At 67.7% G+C, this 18,153-nt stretch overlaps 2 protein-coding genes across 9 annotated transcripts in view; both read right to left on the reverse strand.

The window, feature by feature from the left end:
* Positions 1–2,538: 2,538 nt before the first annotated feature.
* Positions 2,539–7,222, reverse strand: TAGLN2 (transgelin 2). Its single transcript, XM_004613773.3, has 5 exons — positions 7,076–7,222; positions 3,809–4,005; positions 3,547–3,721; positions 3,326–3,428; positions 2,539–3,189 (listed from the first exon to the last, which is right to left on the reverse strand). Exons 2-5 carry the CDS (start codon positions 3,986–3,988, stop codon positions 3,048–3,050), a joined length of 600 nt encoding a protein of 199 aa, XP_004613830.1. The 5' UTR covers positions 3,989–4,005; positions 7,076–7,222; the 3' UTR covers positions 2,539–3,047.
* Positions 7,223–8,052: 830 nt separating this feature from the next.
* IGSF9 (immunoglobulin superfamily member 9) overlaps positions 8,053–18,153 on the reverse strand; it is a 15,581-nt gene continuing 5,480 nt past the window's right edge. For 2 of the 8 annotated variants that reach the window (XM_055120571.1, XM_055120572.1), the window contains exons 2-20: positions 16,670–16,851; positions 16,400–16,588; positions 15,143–15,292; positions 14,761–14,915; positions 14,498–14,615; positions 14,060–14,201; positions 13,847–13,992; positions 13,619–13,761; positions 12,549–12,689; positions 12,356–12,472; positions 12,116–12,260; positions 11,885–12,008; positions 11,618–11,793; positions 11,285–11,535; positions 11,095–11,179; positions 10,838–11,014; positions 9,677–9,719; positions 8,688–9,479; positions 8,054–8,591 (exon numbers count right to left, since the gene is read on the reverse strand). In XM_055120571.1, the coding sequence (XP_054976546.1) occupies positions 8,189–8,591; positions 8,688–9,479; positions 9,677–9,719; positions 10,838–11,014; positions 11,095–11,179; positions 11,285–11,535; positions 11,618–11,793; positions 11,885–12,008; positions 12,116–12,260; positions 12,356–12,472; positions 12,549–12,689; positions 13,619–13,761; positions 13,847–13,992; positions 14,060–14,201; positions 14,498–14,615; positions 14,761–14,915; positions 15,143–15,292; positions 16,400–16,588; positions 16,670–16,727 (3,555 nt within the window). In that variant the 5' untranslated portion in view covers positions 16,728–16,851 and the 3' untranslated portion in view covers positions 8,054–8,188. Of the gene's footprint in view, positions 8,592–8,687; positions 9,480–9,676; positions 9,720–10,837; positions 11,015–11,094; positions 11,180–11,284; positions 11,536–11,617; positions 11,794–11,884; positions 12,009–12,115; positions 12,261–12,355; positions 12,473–12,548; positions 12,690–13,618; positions 13,762–13,846; positions 13,993–14,059; positions 14,202–14,497; positions 14,616–14,760; positions 14,916–15,142; positions 15,293–16,399; positions 16,589–16,669; positions 17,531–17,785 lie in introns of those variants that run through there. The other 6 variants (XM_055120568.1, XM_004613771.2, XM_055120566.1 and 3 more) reach the window with 6 other exon arrangements.

Consider the following 18,153-nt stretch of genomic DNA (forward strand, 5'->3'; position numbering starts at 1 on the left):
CCACCCACTTAGCCGGGAACACAGCACTCCGTTCTCGGCCCCGACACCTCCAGCTGGAACAGCACCTGCTCCAGGATGCATTTCTTTTTTCTTTCTTTGCTTTTTTTTTTTTTTTTGCTTTTTGGGTCACACCCGGCGATGCACAGAGATTACTCCTGGCTCATGCACTCAGGAATCACTCCTGGCAGTGCTCAGGGGACCCTATGGGATGCTGGTAATCGAACCCGGGTCGGCCGCGTGCAAGGCAAATGCCCTCCCCGCTGTGCTATCGCTCCAGCCCCCAGGATGCATTTCTGTTTCCACTGTTTAGGGAACACAGCCAGCGGTGCTGAGGACCTACTCGGCTCTGTGCTCAGGAGTCGCCCCCGGCCTGCTCTGAGAACCATGTGGTGCCAGGCTGCTCTCTGGCCCTCTGAACCTTCTTACCTTTCTGAAACAAACCCAGGAACCACCATGTAGCTGGGCAGCCGCACCTCAGACCCAGGCACTGGCAGCCATGCCAGGCAGGTGATCCCACCGTACCACACGGCCAGGGGACGAGTGTGGGCAGAGCAGCCATTCACCCACCAAGAAAAGACTGACCCAGCATCGAGGGCACACCGGCACCTCTGTCCACTGAGTGCCGATCTCTGGGTGGACATATGAGGCAGCCTTGTGCTAGGGACACCTGCCGAGAGAGCTGAAGACGGCAGAGGGGCAGGGGACACCAGTCGGGGGGGCGCAGAGAAGACCCAGCAGCTGATGAGGGACAGGACAGGGGCGGTACCAGGCACCCGGCTGTCCCTTCAAGCTCCAGCGACAAAGACAAACGAGGCCGAAATGGAGATATCAGCGGGAACAAAGGAGCAAAGAGAAAACACACAGAGGGGGCTGGGCGGACACGGTGCTGGCCCAGCCAGGGCGGCTGCTGGCTGCTGGCTCGGGGGGTCTCTGGTGGGTCTTGCTCCATCTCCTGCTTGCCTGGAGGAAACAGCTCAGGTCTGTAGCATCTCCCACTGAGCCTCTGAGAGCCTGTGCGAGCTCCAGCTTACAGGCTGCAGGTGGGGACAGCACACACGCTGGCCCCTTGACCCCCGGGGCCCCTCCTGGCTGAGCCTGATCGCGGCTCCCCGGGGTGGCTGGCTCAGACCTGTCCTGCAGAGCCTTGGGTCCCAAGAACATCGCCAGCAGGCCTGCAACAGCCTCAGCGCCTATAGCTACAGCTCAGGGGAGGGAGGAGGGCTGTGTTTCTCTGTAAATTATCAGCGCGTTCAAGGCTTCCTCTGTAGCCGCAGCGCCCAGACTGCCTTCCTGAGAGGATGGAGGGCGGGTGGGGGGGGGCAGCATACCCCTTGGGAACTGGCACCAGGACGCCTTGCCGGTGGATTCCATGGCCCCGTGCCCGCTGAGGTCCTGGCTGGGAGTGGCTGCTCTGGGGCACTGCCCGGCACCCCAAGGGTCCTGGCTGGCCATGGTAAGTGCTGCTGGTGGAGGCAACGACCTGGGGCAGGGGGCTGGGGGAGAAAAGAAAGAACAAGGCTCCTGGATCACCCATCATGGGTAACCTACCGCCCTCCAGCAGCGCCAGGGTCTGCTGAGAAGGACGCAGGGAGCAGAGCGACAGTCCAGCTGGAGGCACCGTCTGGCACACGGCCAACCCAGGATGGATCCCCGTGGATCCCTGGAGCCTGCCAGGAGTGATCCCTGAGCACAGCCGGGTGTGGTCCAAAAACCAAAAGCTCCACTTCCCCCAAAATGAAGGAAGCAGAGAAACCACAGCGGCAGCAGAGACCACAAGGATAGCGGATGGAACCTGCTTGTGGTGGGTGGGGCCTGCAGTAGTGGGTGGAGCCCTGGTGGTGGGTGGAGCTTCTTGTGGCCTGAAGCCTGCTTTAAGTGGAACCTTGTGTGGGTGGAGCCTGTTGTGGTGGGTGGAGCCTGTTGCAGTGGGTGGAGCCTGTGGTGATAGGTGGAGTCTATTGTGAGGGTGGAGCCTGCAGCAGCGGGCGGAGCCTACAGTGATGGGTGGAATCTATCTTGGGGGTGGAGCCTGTTGCGGTGGGTGGAGCCTGTGGTGATAGGTGGAGTCTGTTGTGAGTGTGGAGCCTGCAGCAGCCGGCGGAGCCTACAGTGATAGGTGATCTATTGTGGGGGTGGAGCCTGCAGCAGTGGGTGGAGCCTTCCAGGGGAGCACAGGATGTGTGCCCCCATGAAATCCCCATGATGCTTGGTTAAAGGTGATACCGTAGGTTGGGACCAAGCTAGACCTGCTTTCCATCTGTGTGCCTTCGGGGTCCGCCACTCGGGGCTATGCAGCAGCCCCCTCTTCCCGCAGGGCACCCCCCATCTATGCTGGGCTTTCTCCTTGGTGGCCCTCCACAGGCCTCCTGGCCACCAGCGGCTGTAAGTTTTCTCATCCACCACCTGCCATCCCTAAACCAGGAAGCACATGGGTTTGGGGGTATTAGACTGGGGTGAAATGCTCCACCTTGTACCCACCCCCATCTGATCTGCCACCCACCTCGTCCAAACATGAATGAGGCCCAGACACCGCCTGAGTCCATCAAAAAAAAATCAGATTCTTTATTGGTCAACTAGATTCTTCTAGCCTTGGCTCACAGTGAAACCCTAGCCCTCCCCGTCCCTCCTCCCACTCTCAGCCACAGTGCAAGAACAGCAAGAGGGGCCGCAGGGCCACAGCCACCCGGACCCCTCGTGGGAACCACGTGCTGGCCGCCAGGGCCGTGGGTGAGGCCTGGCGGTGGCAGGCAGGCCACAGGTGGTGACCCTGACCCTGGCCAAGGAATGGGAAAGGGCGCAGAGCCCTGAGGGGCGGCCAGAGAGGGCGGGGAGGCGGTGGGGACAGTCCCTCCACTTTGGTCCTGGACAGAAGCTGAGTGAGTTGGTCCAGTTTAGGAGAAAAATTAAGTGCTGGCGAGCACAGGAGATTGCCCTCAGTCCTCGGAGGGGAGCACGGAGGGGAGCACGCGGGGGGGTCACAGGAATGTCACTGCCTGAGAGATTCTATATATTAACATCCACGGGAGGGCGGGCCGGTGGTGGCGGCATCAAAGGATCTGGCGAGGCATCCCGTAGCCCGTCATGCCCGCCTGTGACGCCCCGCGGTTGGTCCCCATCTGTAAACCGATCACATTCTTGCCCTCCTGCAGCTGGTCGTCCGAGAAGTTCCGCGGGTTCTCCTTGGATTTCCTTGGTGGAAGGGGAGCTGGTTGGGGCGGACCCAGAAAACGCGCCTGCTCCCTGACAGACCCCATCTCTGCAGGGGCTGAGCCCTCCCCCACCCCGGGGACCCCCGCCTCTCGCTGGGAGGACCCAGAATACTCACTTGGGGAACCAGTTGGGGTCTCCAGAGAAGAGCCCGTCGTCCCGGGCCACTGCCAGCCCACCCAGGTTCATGAGAGTTCGCTGCACACAAGCCATATTCTTCCCTGCAGGGAGGGGGCGCGGGGCTCAGCTGGGCCAGCAGGTGGTGTCCCGCCTGGTCCTGCCCTGGCCCCCAGCACACGCCCCCCCACACACACACCCCATGTCACACGCGGCACTTGCCTTCCCAGAGGTCGACGGTCTGGAAGACGTCGGTGGTGTTGATGCCGTAGCGTTTGACTGCCTCCAGGAACTGGGAGATCTGCTCCATCTGCTTGAAGGCCATGGTCGAGGCCTGGATCTTCTTCACGGGGCCCTGGCCCTCGGGGTGCAGCCCGTTGATGAGCTCACACAACACCTGGGAGCACAGGCCTCTGGGTAAGCCCCGCCCACCGCCAGGTGCATGCGCACACCCGTTCTGAGGGGACCCGTGGGGCAGGCTCACCGTGCCGTCCTTGAGCCAGTTCTGGAAGTTGTCGCGGCCGGGCTGGGGCTGGCCCACGTCCTTACGACACTGGCCGCAGATCCACTGGATCAGGATCTGCTCTAGGTCCGCGTCGTACTGCTTCTCGATTTTCTGCTGCACCTCCCGGCTGAGGCCGTAGGAAGGTCCTCGGTTGGCCATGGTGATGGCGGTGACGGCTGCGGAGAAGACAGGGTCCAGCTCGAGGTCACAGGAGCAGGAGGCGCCGCCCAGAGCAGGGCCTGGCCCTGACACGGCATGTCGCCCACCCCACCCCAGCACTGCCGGCCCTAAATAAGATCTTGGGGGGCCAGGATGCGAGCTCAGCCCCTCCAAAGACGAACTAACCCTGTGCTAACTAATCCAACTCTGCTCCAGCCTGGGTGGGGTGGGGAGTGATTCAGGGGCAGGAGGAAGAGCTGGAGGGAGCACGGAGACAACGGTTTTTGTTTTGATACGGGTTCTCGGGGATGCAACCCACACCTCATGCCAAGATAAGTTTCCGTTCTGTTTCCAGGCCACATCGGCAATGCTCAGGGGTTCCTCCTGGCTCTGCACTCAGGAATCACTCCTGGCGGCGCTCAGGGGGCCCTCTGGGGTGCAGGGGATGGAACCACCCACGTCAGCCACATATAAAGCAAGTGCACTGCCCACTGTACCATCTCTCCGGCCCCAAGCTCAGTTTTTTTGTGTTTTTGTTTTGCTTTTTTGTTTTTTTTTTTTTGCTTTTTGGGTCATAACCAGCAATGCACAGGAGTTACTCCTGGCTCATGCACTCAGGAATTACTCCTGGCGGTGCTCAGGGGACCCTATGGGATGCTGGGAATCGAACCCGGGTCAGCCGTGTGCAAGGCAAACGCCCTCCCCGCCCTTTAACACAGCAAGGGTGCTGGGGGAGTGAAAGACTCAGTCCTGGTTCCGCAGAGACCACAGAACTGACGACGGACTCCAGGAACGCTGAACAAGCTCAGTCGATACAGCCTGGAGGGCTTCCTGCCAGAGGCAGTCCTGAGTGGGGCCACACTGCCCAGGAGATTTCTAGAAGCTGCCATGGGCAGAGCAATGCTTCCTGCCTGCGCCCCTGAACAGCGCCCCTGGAGGCCGAGCAGGGCCCTGCAGGGGCTAGACTGAGGGTCTCTGGCATGTCCCGGGATCATGCAGGTGGCAGGAGGCTCAGACAAGGGGAGCTGGTAGGATGGACGGGGCTGAGGGCCATCCCTGAGGCCTTAAGGCAGGTGCCCCAGGCCGTGCCCTCCCCTCCCCGCCCCTGCATGGAGACTTTGGTCTGGAGGCAGGAATTGGGTCCAGGCTGGGGTTTCAGGGAAAGCCCGGGAGGGGGAACACTAGGGGCTGCCCCCCCACTACCAGTCTTGGTGGCTGGGCAGGAAGAACCCGGCATTTCCTGATCACTGCCCCCGCACTGGGGGCCTCCCGGTACTCTCCAAAGGCCCCCAACGGGCTCCTGCTTCTGCCCCCCCCCCATAGCTGGGGGTCTGACGTCACCCCAGCGCTTGCTCCCACGCGCCCGGGCATCCACCCGATGCGCCGGCCAGGCCTGGGGGGGGGGGGGAGAGCCGCCGCCCCTCCCCCGTGCCCGCGCTCCTGCCCTGCCCAAGCTTCCGCTCTCCTATCTGTGGGTTATTTTTAACCCGCACCAGCGGTGCCCACCCAACCGCCCGGCCAGATCCAGTCTCCAGCCAGAGCGGCAAAGAGGGGACACGAGGAAGAAAATAAAGTGTCCCCCATCTGCCTGGCCTGTGTCCCCCAAGGACCCCCCCACACAGGAGCTGGGGTGACCCCAGCCCGAGACACCCCCTGCAGGTGCGCCCGCCCTCAGCTCTCCCCCGCACAAGACAATGATTAATCCGGGCCCAGATGGCGCAGACAAGCCCAGGCTGACTCTCCCGGGCCCACACAGCCCTGCTGGCACTGCCCGGGGCCCAGCCAGGGCAGATGGGGCACGGGCGCCGCCTCCGGCTCCGCGCCCATCTCCAGCTGCAAGGCCCCACTGCACAGGGGCAAGCTGCAGGGCGGGGTGGGTGGGCTGGCTACTGGAGCTGCGGGGGGCCACAGCGCTCACTGCCTCCAGCCCCTGCGGGCCCGGAAACCCCCCGGGGAGACGGCTGAGGTGGGAAGTGCACCCTAAAGCCGCGGCCTGGCGCGTGCTTGGCTGGGCGCCCTGGGCCGGGAGGGAGGTTACAATGGGGCAGGCAGAGCACCCGGCCCCACCCCAAAGGGCGGCAGTTCTGCTCACCCACGGCGCCCTGCAGGGGAGAGGGAGAGGGAGAAGGGCGCGGGGAGCACCTTCCCGGGCTGAGCGTTCAGACAAAGGGGGCTGCAGCGCACGGGGGGGGCCCGTTGGAGAGCCCCCCCTCCACGCCCGCGACCCTCGCGCGGGCGCCCCTTGCAGCTGCAGAGACCTCCCAAGTTCACAAACAGGAAACCACAGGCCGGAGGGGTGGGGAGTGGCGTTGCCATGGCTTCTGTGTACCAAACACAGGCCCGGGAACTGGGGGGGCGCAGGAACACCCTCGCGGCCCGGGCGCCGGATGCCAGGCTCGCGGGTGGAGATCGCGGCGTCCGGGAAACGGGCGAGACGGGCCCCTCCAGATCCCGGGAAACGGGCGAGACGGGCCCCTCCAGATCCCGGATCCGCAAAGGTCTTGCCCGCACGCCCCCCACCCCCCAGCGCCCGCGGCTCCCGGTTACCGCAGCCCCGGGCCGCCCCCTCCCCGGCCCTGCAGGCGGGAAGGAGCCGCTTCCGACTCCCAGGCCGTCCCCCGGCCACACCCCGGGCCGTTAGCGGGGTGAGTCACTCACGCCAAGGGTGACGCAGTGGTCTGGGCAGCGCGCCCGCGGGGGGCATGGGCGGCGTCCGCACGGCGGCCCCCACGCCCGGACGGGGGCCCCATGCACCAGCCCCGCGTTGGACCCCGGGCGCACGTGGCCGACCTGCCAGGAAGGTCCAGCGCGCGTGGGCGGGGGGCGAGGTGGGCGTGGGGCAGTCCGGAGCCGGCGGTCCGGGTCCCCCGAAAGCGTCGGAGCGCGCCGAGGGGCGGCAAGGAGCCGGGAACGCTCCCCAGACGCCCCGTCCGTGAGCACGGGCCCTGCCGGACACCCCGCGCGGCCCCCGCCCAGGCCGGCCTAGCCCCCGCGCAGCCCCCGCCCCCACCCTGCGCGACCCCCGCTGGCCGCCCCGGCCCAGTCGGACCCCCCGCGCCCCTGGCCGCCCCCCCGCCCCGCGCTCACCCAGACGTGCGCGGGGCTGTACGCTCGGACGTGGTCGGCGCGAGTGGCGCGCCCGGGCCGGGCCAGGGGTTTTCAGCCGTCCCACCTCCTCCTCGGACGGGGCGGACTCGGGGCGGGGCGAGGCCGCTTGGAGCCCGCAGAGACCGAGTGGCCACGACAGGGCTAGGGCGGGGCACGACCTGCCCAGGATCCGGGAGGTCCCCGCCCCCCGCTCTGGGGGCCTGGCGTAGGCGGGCGGGAGCCCTTCCAAGGAGTGAACAGGTAAACCGAGGCACGGGGAGAAGCGCCCCGCGTGCAAGGACAGCAGCCGGCCCGGTTTGGGACCCGCCCAGGCCGGCTCGGCAGTAGCCCACGGGGGTGGGGGAGAGAGCCCAAGACCCTTCAGGCCTGGGCAGGAAACCGGTGAGGTCACTCTCAACCGGCGAGGGTGTGGTCAGCGCAGAACCCCGGCTGGGCCTCGGGTCTGCCCCCACCGCTGCCTGCAGACCAGCCTCTGGGAGCGGAACCGGAACCAACCCGGAGCCCCAGAAAGGAGCCCCGCGCACTTCCTGCAGGTGGCAGGCGGCACCGACCTGGTGGAGTTCTAGCGGCCCCGGGCACTAGCCGACACGGAGCGTTCCCCTCCCTCCTTCCAGCCCCGAGCCCGGCAGCCCTAGCGGGGTCACGGGGGTCCAGCTCCACACCCCACCACTTCGTCTCCCGGGCCCTTCATCCCAGGGGCCACTGATGGCCCGAACTCGGGCACATTCCCAAGGCCCAGGCAGCTGCCCAGAGGAGAGCCGAGTGCCCCCTTCTCCTGAGCTTGGGAGGTGCAGGGCCCACTCGGCGCTCACTGTGTCCCGCCCAGGATGCCCACGGCACCATCTGCCTGCCATGCCCGCTGCAGCTGCAAGTGATGGCCTTTGCCTTCCTGCGGAAAGACCCCTCCCCTTCCCCTTTAGGGGCCCAGGGTCCCTCCGCGCCTGTCCGATGCGAAGTCGGCTGAGACAGAGAACAATTTCCCAGACTTTACTGTAAGAACCCGTCGCCCGCGCCACCACCAGCATCAGCCCACGCGCGCCTCCCTTGGGGCTGGGCCTGGACACCGGGCAGCGCGGCTCCCCCCGGGGGGCTTCACAGCAGAGTGGCCTGTTCCGGGTGCGGGGCCGGCTGTCTGCAGGCCAGCAGGCGGGTCCTGGCTGCATCGCGGCGGCGGCGGAAGGCCAGGAACTCCTCCCGGAGGGCAGCGCAGCGAGCCTCGGGCCCGGGGGCTCGCGCGGCGTGCGGGAGGCAGCCCCGCTCCGGGGTCTTTGCACCTGCAAAGGGGGCCACACGCGGGAGTGGGGGAGAGCGCCCAGGACGCTGGGCTGGGTCCCGGGGACCGGGCGGGGAGGCCAGGGCGCTCTCACCCTGCTCAGGTTCTGCCTCAAGGGGCAGCCGGGGGACAGCAGAGCCCCAGGACACGGGCTCCTGCAGTTCTAGGTCCCCAGGGAACTCTGAGTCCCACTCATAGTTCTCGTCCACAGACGTGTTCCTCCTGGGGGAAGGGGGGGACAGAGAGGGTGAGGAGCCCAGGTCCCTCCACCCCGGGGGTTTGCAGGGGTGCGGCAGGGCGGGGCCGGGACACCCTCACCTCTTGCACACGGTCAGCACCTGCTCCCTCCGAGACCACCTCTCCGGGCCGCTGGCCCAGCTGCCCGTGTCTCCAGGAGGGGGACTGAGGTAGCTGCCCCCTGCAGAGGGGGCGGTGGAGGGGGGGCGCAGGAAGGAGGCGCTGCCCCGGCCGCTGCTCTGGCTAGCCAGGCTGCCCCGGGGAGCGGCAGGGAGGACGCTGGAAAGCAGCCGCTCCCGCAGCGTCCACTCAGCAAGCGCCCCCGAGGGGGGCTCAGGGGCGGCCCCTGGCAATGCCACAGGGGAGTCCAAGGAAGGGGGCAGAGACGAGCGGGGGCAGGGCCGGGTGTCCATGTAATCCGGGGTCCGCTTGGGGGCGGGCTCCCCCAAGGGGGGCCAGTCTCTGTCCACGTTCATCTCGCGGAAGAAGGGCAGGCTGAGGTACTGGAGCAGCGCTGCAGGCGGGTCCCGAGGGGGCGGCCCCACCGGGCTGATGTCCGAGATACAGAGTGGCCGCGGCTGCCCGCTGGGGCTGCTGCTGCTGCAGTCACAGGGCCTGGCAGGAGGCGGCCCCTGGCCGGACCCCAGCCTTTCCTGGGGGGCCCCCGCCTCGGGGGCCATCACAAAGCGCCCATCCGGCCCCCGGGAAATGGGCTCCAAGGGCAAGTGTCCCCGGCTTGGAGGGGGGTCCGGAGCGGGGCTGGGGGCCCCCGGGGACTCCCCCCAGAGCAGGCTCTGGCGCAGGCTGGGCACCGGCGAGGCCTGGAGCTTGAGCTTGGTCACGCTGTCTGGAGTGGCCGGGTGGGGGTCGGAGCTGGGGAGGGACGGGAGATCAGGGTGTGGGGGAGGGCTTGGAGTGGGATAGAGCAGACAGGGCGAGCGAGCCACGCCAGGAGCCGCTGGGGGCAGGAGGCCGCGGTCCCTGGCCCAGGGGACTGGGGGGCAGCCAGGCAGGAAGAGCGCAAAGGCGGACACCTGCAGGAAGGCAGGGGGCGGCGCGGGGGCACTCACTGTGCGGCCGCCTTCCGGGGCGGAGAGAAGATGAGCGGGGGACCTGTCGGGGAAGGAAAAGGGAGACTCAGGCAACCTCAGGGCCGCACGCATCTGACCTCAGGCTCGGGACACGGGCACGCAGAGCGGTCTCCTCCCCGCGGGGGGGGGGGGGGGGGGGGGCTTAGGGGCGTGCCCCAACCCAGGGGTGTGGCCTCGGGGCAAGGTCTGCCCAAGGGGCGGTGATCTTCCCAGGGGCGTGTCCCAAGGCAGTGTGGCATTCACAGGGCGTGTCCTAAGGCTGATTGAAGGGGCGTGTCCCAAAGTGGGGGCGTGGCCTCTGTGGAGCGAGTACCAATCACAAAGGCGTGCTCTTCCCAGGAACATATCTAGGGGCTGTTGCCTTGCAGGCGGTCGACCCAAGTTCAATTCCCAGCATCCCATAGGGTCCCCTGAGCACGGCCAGGGGCAATTCCTGAGTGCAGAGCCAGGAGTAACCCTTGTGCATCCCGGGTGTGACCAAAAAAATAAAAAAAACCCAACCAGGAACATATCCAGTAAGAGGGCCTCTGGGAGGCGTGTCCCAGCCCCAGGGGCGTGGCCTTCCTACGGGTGTGGGCCAATACCAAGGGTGTATCCTAGCCTGGGGGCGTGTCCCCCTAGGGTATGGGCCAATCCCATGACTGTATCCTTTCCAGGGGCGTGTCCCAAATTGGGGGTATGTCCCTTTTAGGAGTGTGGGCCTATCCCAAGGGTGTATCCTTCCCAGGGGCGTGTCCCAACGGCGGAGGGCGTGTCCTTCCCAGAGGTGTGTCTGGCAAGAGGGCGTGTCCCTCTAGGGGTATGGGCCAATCCCAAGAACGTATCCTTCCCAGGGGCAGGACCCAGACCTAGGGGCGTGCCCCCCAGGGGGTGTGGGCCAATCCGAAGAGCGTATCTTTCGCAGAAGCATGTCCCAACCCCAGGGGCCATGTTCATAGGGGCGTATCCCAAACGGGGGGCGTGTCCTTCCAAGGGGTGTGTGCCAATTCCCAAGAGTGTGTCCTTCCCAGGCGTGTCTCATCCTTAGGGGTCCTGTCCCAAACCCGGAGGGCAGCTATTTCTAGGGCCTGTCCCAACAGGGGGTGGCCTCACACGGGGGTCCCTCCTGGGGTGGGGCCTCGGGCGTACTTTTGGGCGTACCTTGGCGCAGGCGCTTGCGGTGGTGGCGCGCAGCGCGGCGCCGGTTCATAAGGCAGGCGGCGAGGGTGCTCACGAGGACAGCGACGGTCAGGAAGAGGACCCCGCCCAGCACGCCGGCCAGCACGGGCTGCGGCAGGAGGCCGGGCAGCTGCGTGCGTGACGGGTACACCTCCAGGCCTGGGGGCACGCGGGAGGGTGGGCGCGTGTCCGGGTAAGTGGGCTCCTGCCCCCTGCCCCGAGGCCCCCCAAAGCCTCACCAGAAGTGGACACGTTGGCCGTGTTGCTGGGGCCGCTGACGTGGCCTCCCGCCAAGGCCATCAGGCGGAACTCGTAGAGAACATCCTGGGGAGGGTGGGGGTTGGGGGGGATCAGCCCAGCTGGCCCGCCCCCTCGGGAGGTCAGGGTGAGTGGGAGGTGGGAAGGTGGCCAGACGGGACCCACACGCACCTTGATGAGCCCTGGCACCAGCAGCTGCCTGTCTGTGCCGACCACGGCGGGGTCCAGCACCTCCCAGCCCTGGGAGCCCGGCCGGCCCTCCAGGATGTAGCCGTCCAGCCTCTCAGGAACCTGTTCTGGGGGCTCCCAGTGCAGGAGGACCCCCCGGGGTGTCCTGGTGGCCACCAGGCGTCGGGGTGGGGACAGGGGCTGCAGCGCGGCTGTGGGAGGCGGCCTGGGGGCCGTGGGTGTGGCCGGAAGCCCTGCACCGGGCAAACGGGCGTGAGGCAGGATTCCCAGCCCGTGACCCCCCACCGGCTGGTCCCTCCCGGGGCCCAGCGGCACCTGCAGGCACAGCCAGCACGATCTCGCTGAAGGGCCCGCTGCCCCGCTGGTTCTGGGCCAGGACACTGAACTGGTATGGAGCGTGTGGCTGCAGCCCCCCCACGAGCAGGTGTGCCGTCCCCACGGGCACCGCCAGGGACACCCAGTCGTGGTGTGCGCGCTCAGGACGTCTGGCTCTGGAGGATGTAGGAGGGGGTGGGGCCGTGAGCCAGGAGGGGGGGGGGCAGACACCCCGCCCAGGGCCAGCCTTCGGGCAGGGGCACTCACAGCTGGGTGTACCAGACACTGAACCTCTGCGGGGAGCCGCCATCGAACCCCGGCTCCCAGGAGACATTCGCACCCCGGGGCACAGGCGACACGGACACGTTGGTGACAGCATGGGGGCTGGTGCCTGGGAGGGAGTGGGGGTCCTGAAGGGGGGGCGAGCTAAGGGGGCCTCCCCCACCCTAGGGTGACTCCCCTCCCCTGCTGAGGGTGGCCCGCTCTGCAGCCACGAACCTAGCACATAGATGGTGGTGGACACGGTTACCCGGGCCACGGCATTGCTGGCCGAGCACTCCCAGAGGCCATTCGCCTCCTTGGTCAGCGGCCGCAGGATGAGGCTGTTGTTGCCGTCCACGTGGGCCTGCATCCCCCTGCCCACCTGCAGAGCCAGCGGTCAGCCAGGGACGCCGGGCTCCCCATCAGAGCACGGGGCGGGGGCCTGGTGGGCGGGGAAGGAGGGGCGGGGGGTCTTGCCTTGGCCCAGGTGACGGCAGGGGGCGGGTCTCCGCGGGCTGAGCAGGGAATGAGCAGCTCCCGTCCCACTTCCTGGAAATATTCCTCCAGGGGCCTCTCGGTGAAAGCCGGGGGCGCCTGCAGGCAGAGCTGGTGTTGGGGGGGTTGGGTGGAGCTGGAGGAGCCCCCAGGTGTGGGCCCAGCCCTGCCCCACCTTGAGGAGCACGCGGGTGATGGCCGAGGGCCCAGCGGTGCCCAGCCGGTTGTAGGGGGTGCAGGAGTACTCCCCCAGAGCGTCCTCATTCCCCACCATGACCACGAGCGAGCCTTCAGGGTCCTGCGACCAGCCGGGGAACTGTCGGGAGGGAGCAGGGGAAGTGTGGGGTGGCGGGCGGAGACCCCCAGCAGAGGGCCAGCCCCTCCCCTCCCCGCCGCCGGCGTGGAATTGGCCTTCTCCAGGCCCTGCTGAACCCAGCCTTGACCTTCAGACAGCGTGTGTGTGTGTGTGTGTGTGTGTGTGCGTGTATGTGTATATGTGTGAGCAACGTGTGTGTGAGCAGAGCATGTGTGATGTGTGTGAGTAGCATGTGTGTGTGAGGAGAGCATGTGTGATGTGTGAGCAGCATTGTGTGTGTGAGCAGAGCATGTGTGATGTGTGTGTGAGTAGCATGTGTGTGTGTGAGCAGAGCATGTGTGATGTGTGTGTGAGCAGAGCATGTGTGATGTGTGAGCAGCATGTGTGTGTGAGCAGAGCATGTGTGATGTGTGTGTGAGCAGCATGTGTGTGTGAGCAGAGCATGTGTAATGTGTGTGTGTGAGCAGCATGTGTGTGTGAGCAGCGCGTGTATGTGGGCAGAGCGTGTGTGTGTGAGTAGCGTGTGTATGTGTGAGCAGCATGTGTGTGAGCAGCATGTGTGTGAGCAGAGCATGTGTGTGTGAGCAGCATGTGTGTGTGAGCAGTGTGTGTGTGAGCAGCATGTGTGTGTGAGCAGCGTATGTGTGAGCAGAGCATGTGTGTGAGCAGAGCATGTGTGTGAGCAGAGCATATGTGTGTGTGAGCAGAGCATGTATGTGTGAGCAGAGCATATGTGTGAGCAGAGCATGTGTGTGTGAGCAGAGCATATGTGTGTGTGTGTGTGTGTGTGTGCTGCTGCCCATCCCTGAGGTTGTGCCCGCCTGGAACCGGGCTCTCTGCCCCTGTCTCGTGCCGCCCCACACTGCCCCTGCGTGCGTGTGCCCGGTCCCCTGGTGGCAGTTAAGTCCTTCCCCCGTCCCCGCTGGTACCTTGTCCAGCCGCAGGACCTGCCCGTCCTTGGTCCAGCTGACAAAGAGCAGTGGTGGGTTGGCCCTGGCCGGGCAGCGGATCACGCCGGGCATCCCGATGGGCAGGGGCGTCTCCGGAGGCATCGCGGTCACCTGCGCTGGGTCTGGGGAGCAGGGAGGGGCAGGCTGGGGGGGGAGGACGGTGGAGCAGAGGCTGGGGGTGGGCGGGCAGCGGGCAGGGGCACTCACAGAGGACGGTGAGGAAGGCGGAGGCCGAGGGCGGCGGGGGGAGGCCGTTGCTGGGCACGCAGGTGTAGCGGCCGCCGTCCTCGGGCTGCACTGCTCGCAGCCACAGGCTGCCGTCCACCAGGATCCGCACTCGGGCCTGCAGGCGGCTGCAGCGGGCGGTCCTGCATGAGCAGGGCGCCTCACAGCTCCCGGGCCCCCGGCGCCCTGACCTACCTGGGGTGGAAGACGTTGGTGCCATCGTGGAACCAGCTGTAGGTGAGGTTGGCCGGGTAAGCCTCGGCCCGGCAGGCCAGGGACACATCTCGGGAGGCATTAACCGTGCGGTTCTCGGGGGGCACCACGATGAGGGGGGGCCCTGCGGCACGCAAGAGGGGCTCAGCCCGGCTTCCCAGAGCCCGGGGTGGGCACGCAGGGGTCTGAGGGCGCCCAGACAAAGCCAGGAGGGGTCTGGGGGGCTGTGAGGTCACTCCAGCAGCGCAGTGTGGCCCCTGTGTGATGGACAGTGGGGCCTCCCCGGGCTGGGAGAAGCCCCGGTCTCTCTCCTGCGGGGCCCCACCAGCCTGCCTGGTGCTCCCCAAGGCCCCTCCGAGGGATGGTCCCGGGCACTGCCGTGTCCGCCCACGGGGCCAGCAGCCACTCTCACACACACACCTAACACCAGCAGCTGAGTGGTGTGGGCGGCGCTGCCCTCGGGGCTGGAGGCCCGGCACGTGTAGGCGCCGGCGCTGCCCCGTCGCACCTGCGGGATCCGCAGCGTCCCGTTCTGCACCTGCGCGGCGAGAGCCGGGCGCCGTCAGCCCTGCGCTTCCCGCGCCGCCCAGCAGAGGGCAGCAGCACCGCTCCGCCGCGAAGGCCCCTCCCAGGCCGCCGCCCGGCTGCCCACCTGCTCAGCGTGGACCCAGCGCCAGCCTCACCTGCACGTGGCCCTGACCCTGGCCCAGGTCCTGTCCTCCAAGCATCCAGGTGACCTGAGGCTGGGGGCTGCCACGGGCCACGCAGTGCAGCGTCAGGGGCTCCAGCTCCCGCACCTCCAGCACCCTGGGGGGCGTCTCCAAGAACCGAGGGGGTGCTGCAGGAGAGGCACCAGGTCCGCCCAGAGAGCAGGGTCCAGGGCCCAGCTCCCACCAGGGACACGGCCTGCTGCAGGCAGCCAGGGGGATGTATTGCGTCCCCAGCCCCCAGCAACGAGCTCTTTGCTTCCACCCAAGGGGCTGCAAGGGCACCAAGGAAGGACCCCCAGCCCCCTCCCCACCACAGCTCACAGTGGGGACCCCCAGCATCCGTGCCGCCACGTACAGTTCACGGTGAGGTGCACCCAGGAGCCGTTGGCCGCCTCGTCCGGGCTTGGCCGGTCCAGGAACAGCACCCGGCACTCGTACCAGCCCTGGTCCTCAGCCCGGAGCCCCTCAATGTAGAGAGAGGCCCCTCTCTGCAGCTGGACCCGCCCTGGAGAGGAGCCTGGGTCAGCTGGGCTTGGGGCCCAGGACCCCAGAGTGGACAGAGGAACTGAGGGCAGCGATCCACAGTGGACAGGGAAAGAGGCAGTGAATGGAGCCCTGGAACCCCCCATGGACCAGCACGGGGATAGCCTCCTGGAATCCACCTCACATCAGTGGTCTACGTGCCTGAGGATGATGGGAGCGCCCCCCATCCTGAAAGCCGTCCCCCCCCCCCCCCGTCTGCCCACATGCATCACCCCTACAGGCATGCGGAGTCAGGAGACCCTCCCTCCAGCCTCCACAGCCTCTGTTCAGCTCCTCTACAATCCTGCCCCCCACTTTCTCTCCCGGTCGGAACTCTATCACCTGGTTTCCAAACAAGCCACTGAGGGTCCCTCAAGCCTGGTCCCAGCTCTGCCTCAACATGCCAAGGCCCCGCCCCGCAGTCAGGGCCCCGCCCACCGCCAGGGCCCGCCCAGCGCCGAGACCACGCCCACCGCGCGGCAGGCGGCAGGCGCAGGCGGGCAGCGGGTGGGGGCCTCAGCCCGCCTCTGCACCCAGGGGGGTTGCATCTGCTTTCAGGGGCTTGTGGAGGCAGAGCACCACCACCAGGCTGTCTGCCAACAACAGCCCGGCGCGTTTGAAAATAAACCTCTCCCTGGGGCACCTGCGTGCTGCCTCCCCTGGCATGCGGGGGCGGCCAGCCCCGGCGCCGGTGCCCCGGGGGTCTTCCTCATTCAGACCGAAATGGACAGGGATGGGGGGCCCTGCACCCCACGCCGCCCTAGGAGCCAGGCTCTGTCGGGTTAGGAGGGAGGAGGCACCAGCCCCCTGCCCCCTGCAGCCCCTCTCTGGGCTCACGCGCCCCGCAGGGAGTCGGGAGGGGCCCAGGACCCCCACACAGCACCAAGTGCACACACACACACACACACACACACACACACACACACACACGCAGGCGTCACGTGTGTGCACCTGCACACGAACACGGCAGGGGCATGGGGTGCACACGAGCGCACGTGCGGTGCGTGTTGGCTCCACCCTGGGTGTCTGCGCCTTGGCTGGAGGCAGGGACCCCCTCACTCCCACCTCCCCTGAGTCCACTGCGCCTTACCCAGGTACTCGGGGTCGACCCGGGGGGCGTACAGGCCGAACTGGATGAAGATGGGCAGCAGGAAGCCCAGGCGCCGCCACTCGATGACGTGCAGAGGGGGCCGGCTGGTGGGGGGCGGCAGATCGCAGCCCAGCAGGGCGCCGTCTCCGGCGCGGCCCACCACCGGCTTCACCTCCGGGGTCCCTCGACCTGCGGGGGCGGGGGTGGGCTGTCAGCTGGGGTGGTCGCCTACTGACTCGGTGCAGCGGCTGAGGGGCCCCCAAAGCTCACCGTTGGCCCCCTGGCAGACGAGCAGGCTGAGGAGGGCCAGGCTGCGGCACCCCACCATAGCCGGGGCCCAGAGCCCTCTGGGTGGGGTGCAGCTGGGCAGAGCGCCCCGGGGCCCGCCGCGGGCGGTCAGGGTCTCTCTCTGGACAGGCTCGATGGCCGGTGGGGCACTGGCAGGGCTGCAACTGAAAGGAAGCCAGTCAGAGGGGAGGGGGAGACCAGGCCGGGCTGGGGTCAGGTTAGGGTGCTGGACAGAGAGGCCCTGAGGAAGAGGTGCTGGAGAGACGCCCCGTGCCCTCCCCCCGCCCGGAGCAGAGGGAAAGCTGCAGGAGGGCCTTGTGCCGTGGCCGCAGAGGCGAGCCGCAAGCAGACCTGCGCTCAGCGCCTGGACAGGGCAGGAAGCAGCCCCGGGCTGGGCAGGCCAGCAGGTGCAGCCTCCCAGCTGGCCAGCGGGAGCCGCACCCCAGCTTCCTGCGCACCCTCCCCTCACACCTCTGCCAGGCTGTTCTCCAACCCAGGGGGCACGTCTGGGAGGTGCCACAAGAGCTGCCCGGGGCAGGAAGGCAGAGCCCACGGCCAGCCGGGCGCCAGCGGGACAGTGAACGGTCCGGCCCGGCCTCCCTCTCCAGGACTCGGCAGCAAACATCCCCGGCCCTGTTTGGGGTCCCCAGACAATCCCCCAAACTTCCCTCCGTGCAGGGAGCCCAGGCCCGGTGTCCGCAGAATTCCACGCGGCCTCTCGGCGGCTGCCAGGATCCGCACGGGGTGAGGGCACCCCGGTCCACACCCCACGGCTCACTGCACCCCCCAATGCGCATTTCTCCCCGCTCTCCAAATGCCCGGTCCCCTGGGCCTCAGAACCCGCCTGCCTCCTCCCCTCGCCCCCCAAAGGACCCCCACGCGCGCCCCCCACAACTTCCTCTCCTCCTGCCCCCCTGCGCCTCTCCAACTTTCTCACACCCCCTCCCCGGTCCTAGGGTCCCCCTCCCCGACTCCTCCTGCTTTAGAGCCGCCGAGCCCCCCAGTCCCACCTGCAGGGAGCCCCCCCCGCCCCCGGAATCCCGCTCGCGCCCAGAACTCCGCGCCCCTGCGCCCCCCCCCCGGAGCCCCGCATCTCACCCAACTCCCCGCGCTCTCCGGACCCCAGAAGTCCGCCCTCGCTCCGGCTGGCTGCGCTCCGCCACACAATGGGGGGCGGGTCCGCCTCCGCCCGCGCCCCGAGCCCCGCGCCCGGTCGCCTGGAGACGACCAATCCCCTCCCGCGGCCGGGGGACCCGCGGCGGGCGCGACCCGAGCCGCCTGGGAGTTGTAGTTTGGGGCGCGCACGTGCGCGCGGGGCGCGGGGCGCGGGGCACCCCAGGGCGCGCGGGCGCGCCCGACCCGGGGAGCTGCATCCCTCGGACCCCGCGCAGGACCCGCCCCTCCCCAGCCCTTCCGGGCCACCGAGGAAACCCGAGCGCGGTGCGGGGAGCGCCTCCTCTCGGGGG

Source organism: Sorex araneus, chromosome X, assembly GCF_027595985.1.
Source record: "Sorex araneus isolate mSorAra2 chromosome X, mSorAra2.pri, whole genome shotgun sequence".
In the NCBI taxonomy this organism is placed as follows: domain Eukaryota; kingdom Metazoa; phylum Chordata; class Mammalia; order Eulipotyphla; family Soricidae; genus Sorex; species Sorex araneus.

Coding starts and splice junctions, on each gene's coding strand:
- TAGLN2 (XM_004613773.3), bottom strand. CDS start 3,988: ATGGCCAACCGAGGACCTTCCTACGGCCTCAGCCGGGAGGTGCAGCAG. Junction 3,722..3,808: donor ACTGGCTCAAGGACGGCACG/GTGAGCCTGCCC, acceptor CTGTGCTCCCAG/GTGTTGTGTGAGCTCATCAA. Junction 3,429..3,546: donor GACCGTCGACCTCTGGGAAG/GCAAGTGCCGCG, acceptor CCCTCCCTGCAG/GGAAGAATATGGCTTGTGTG.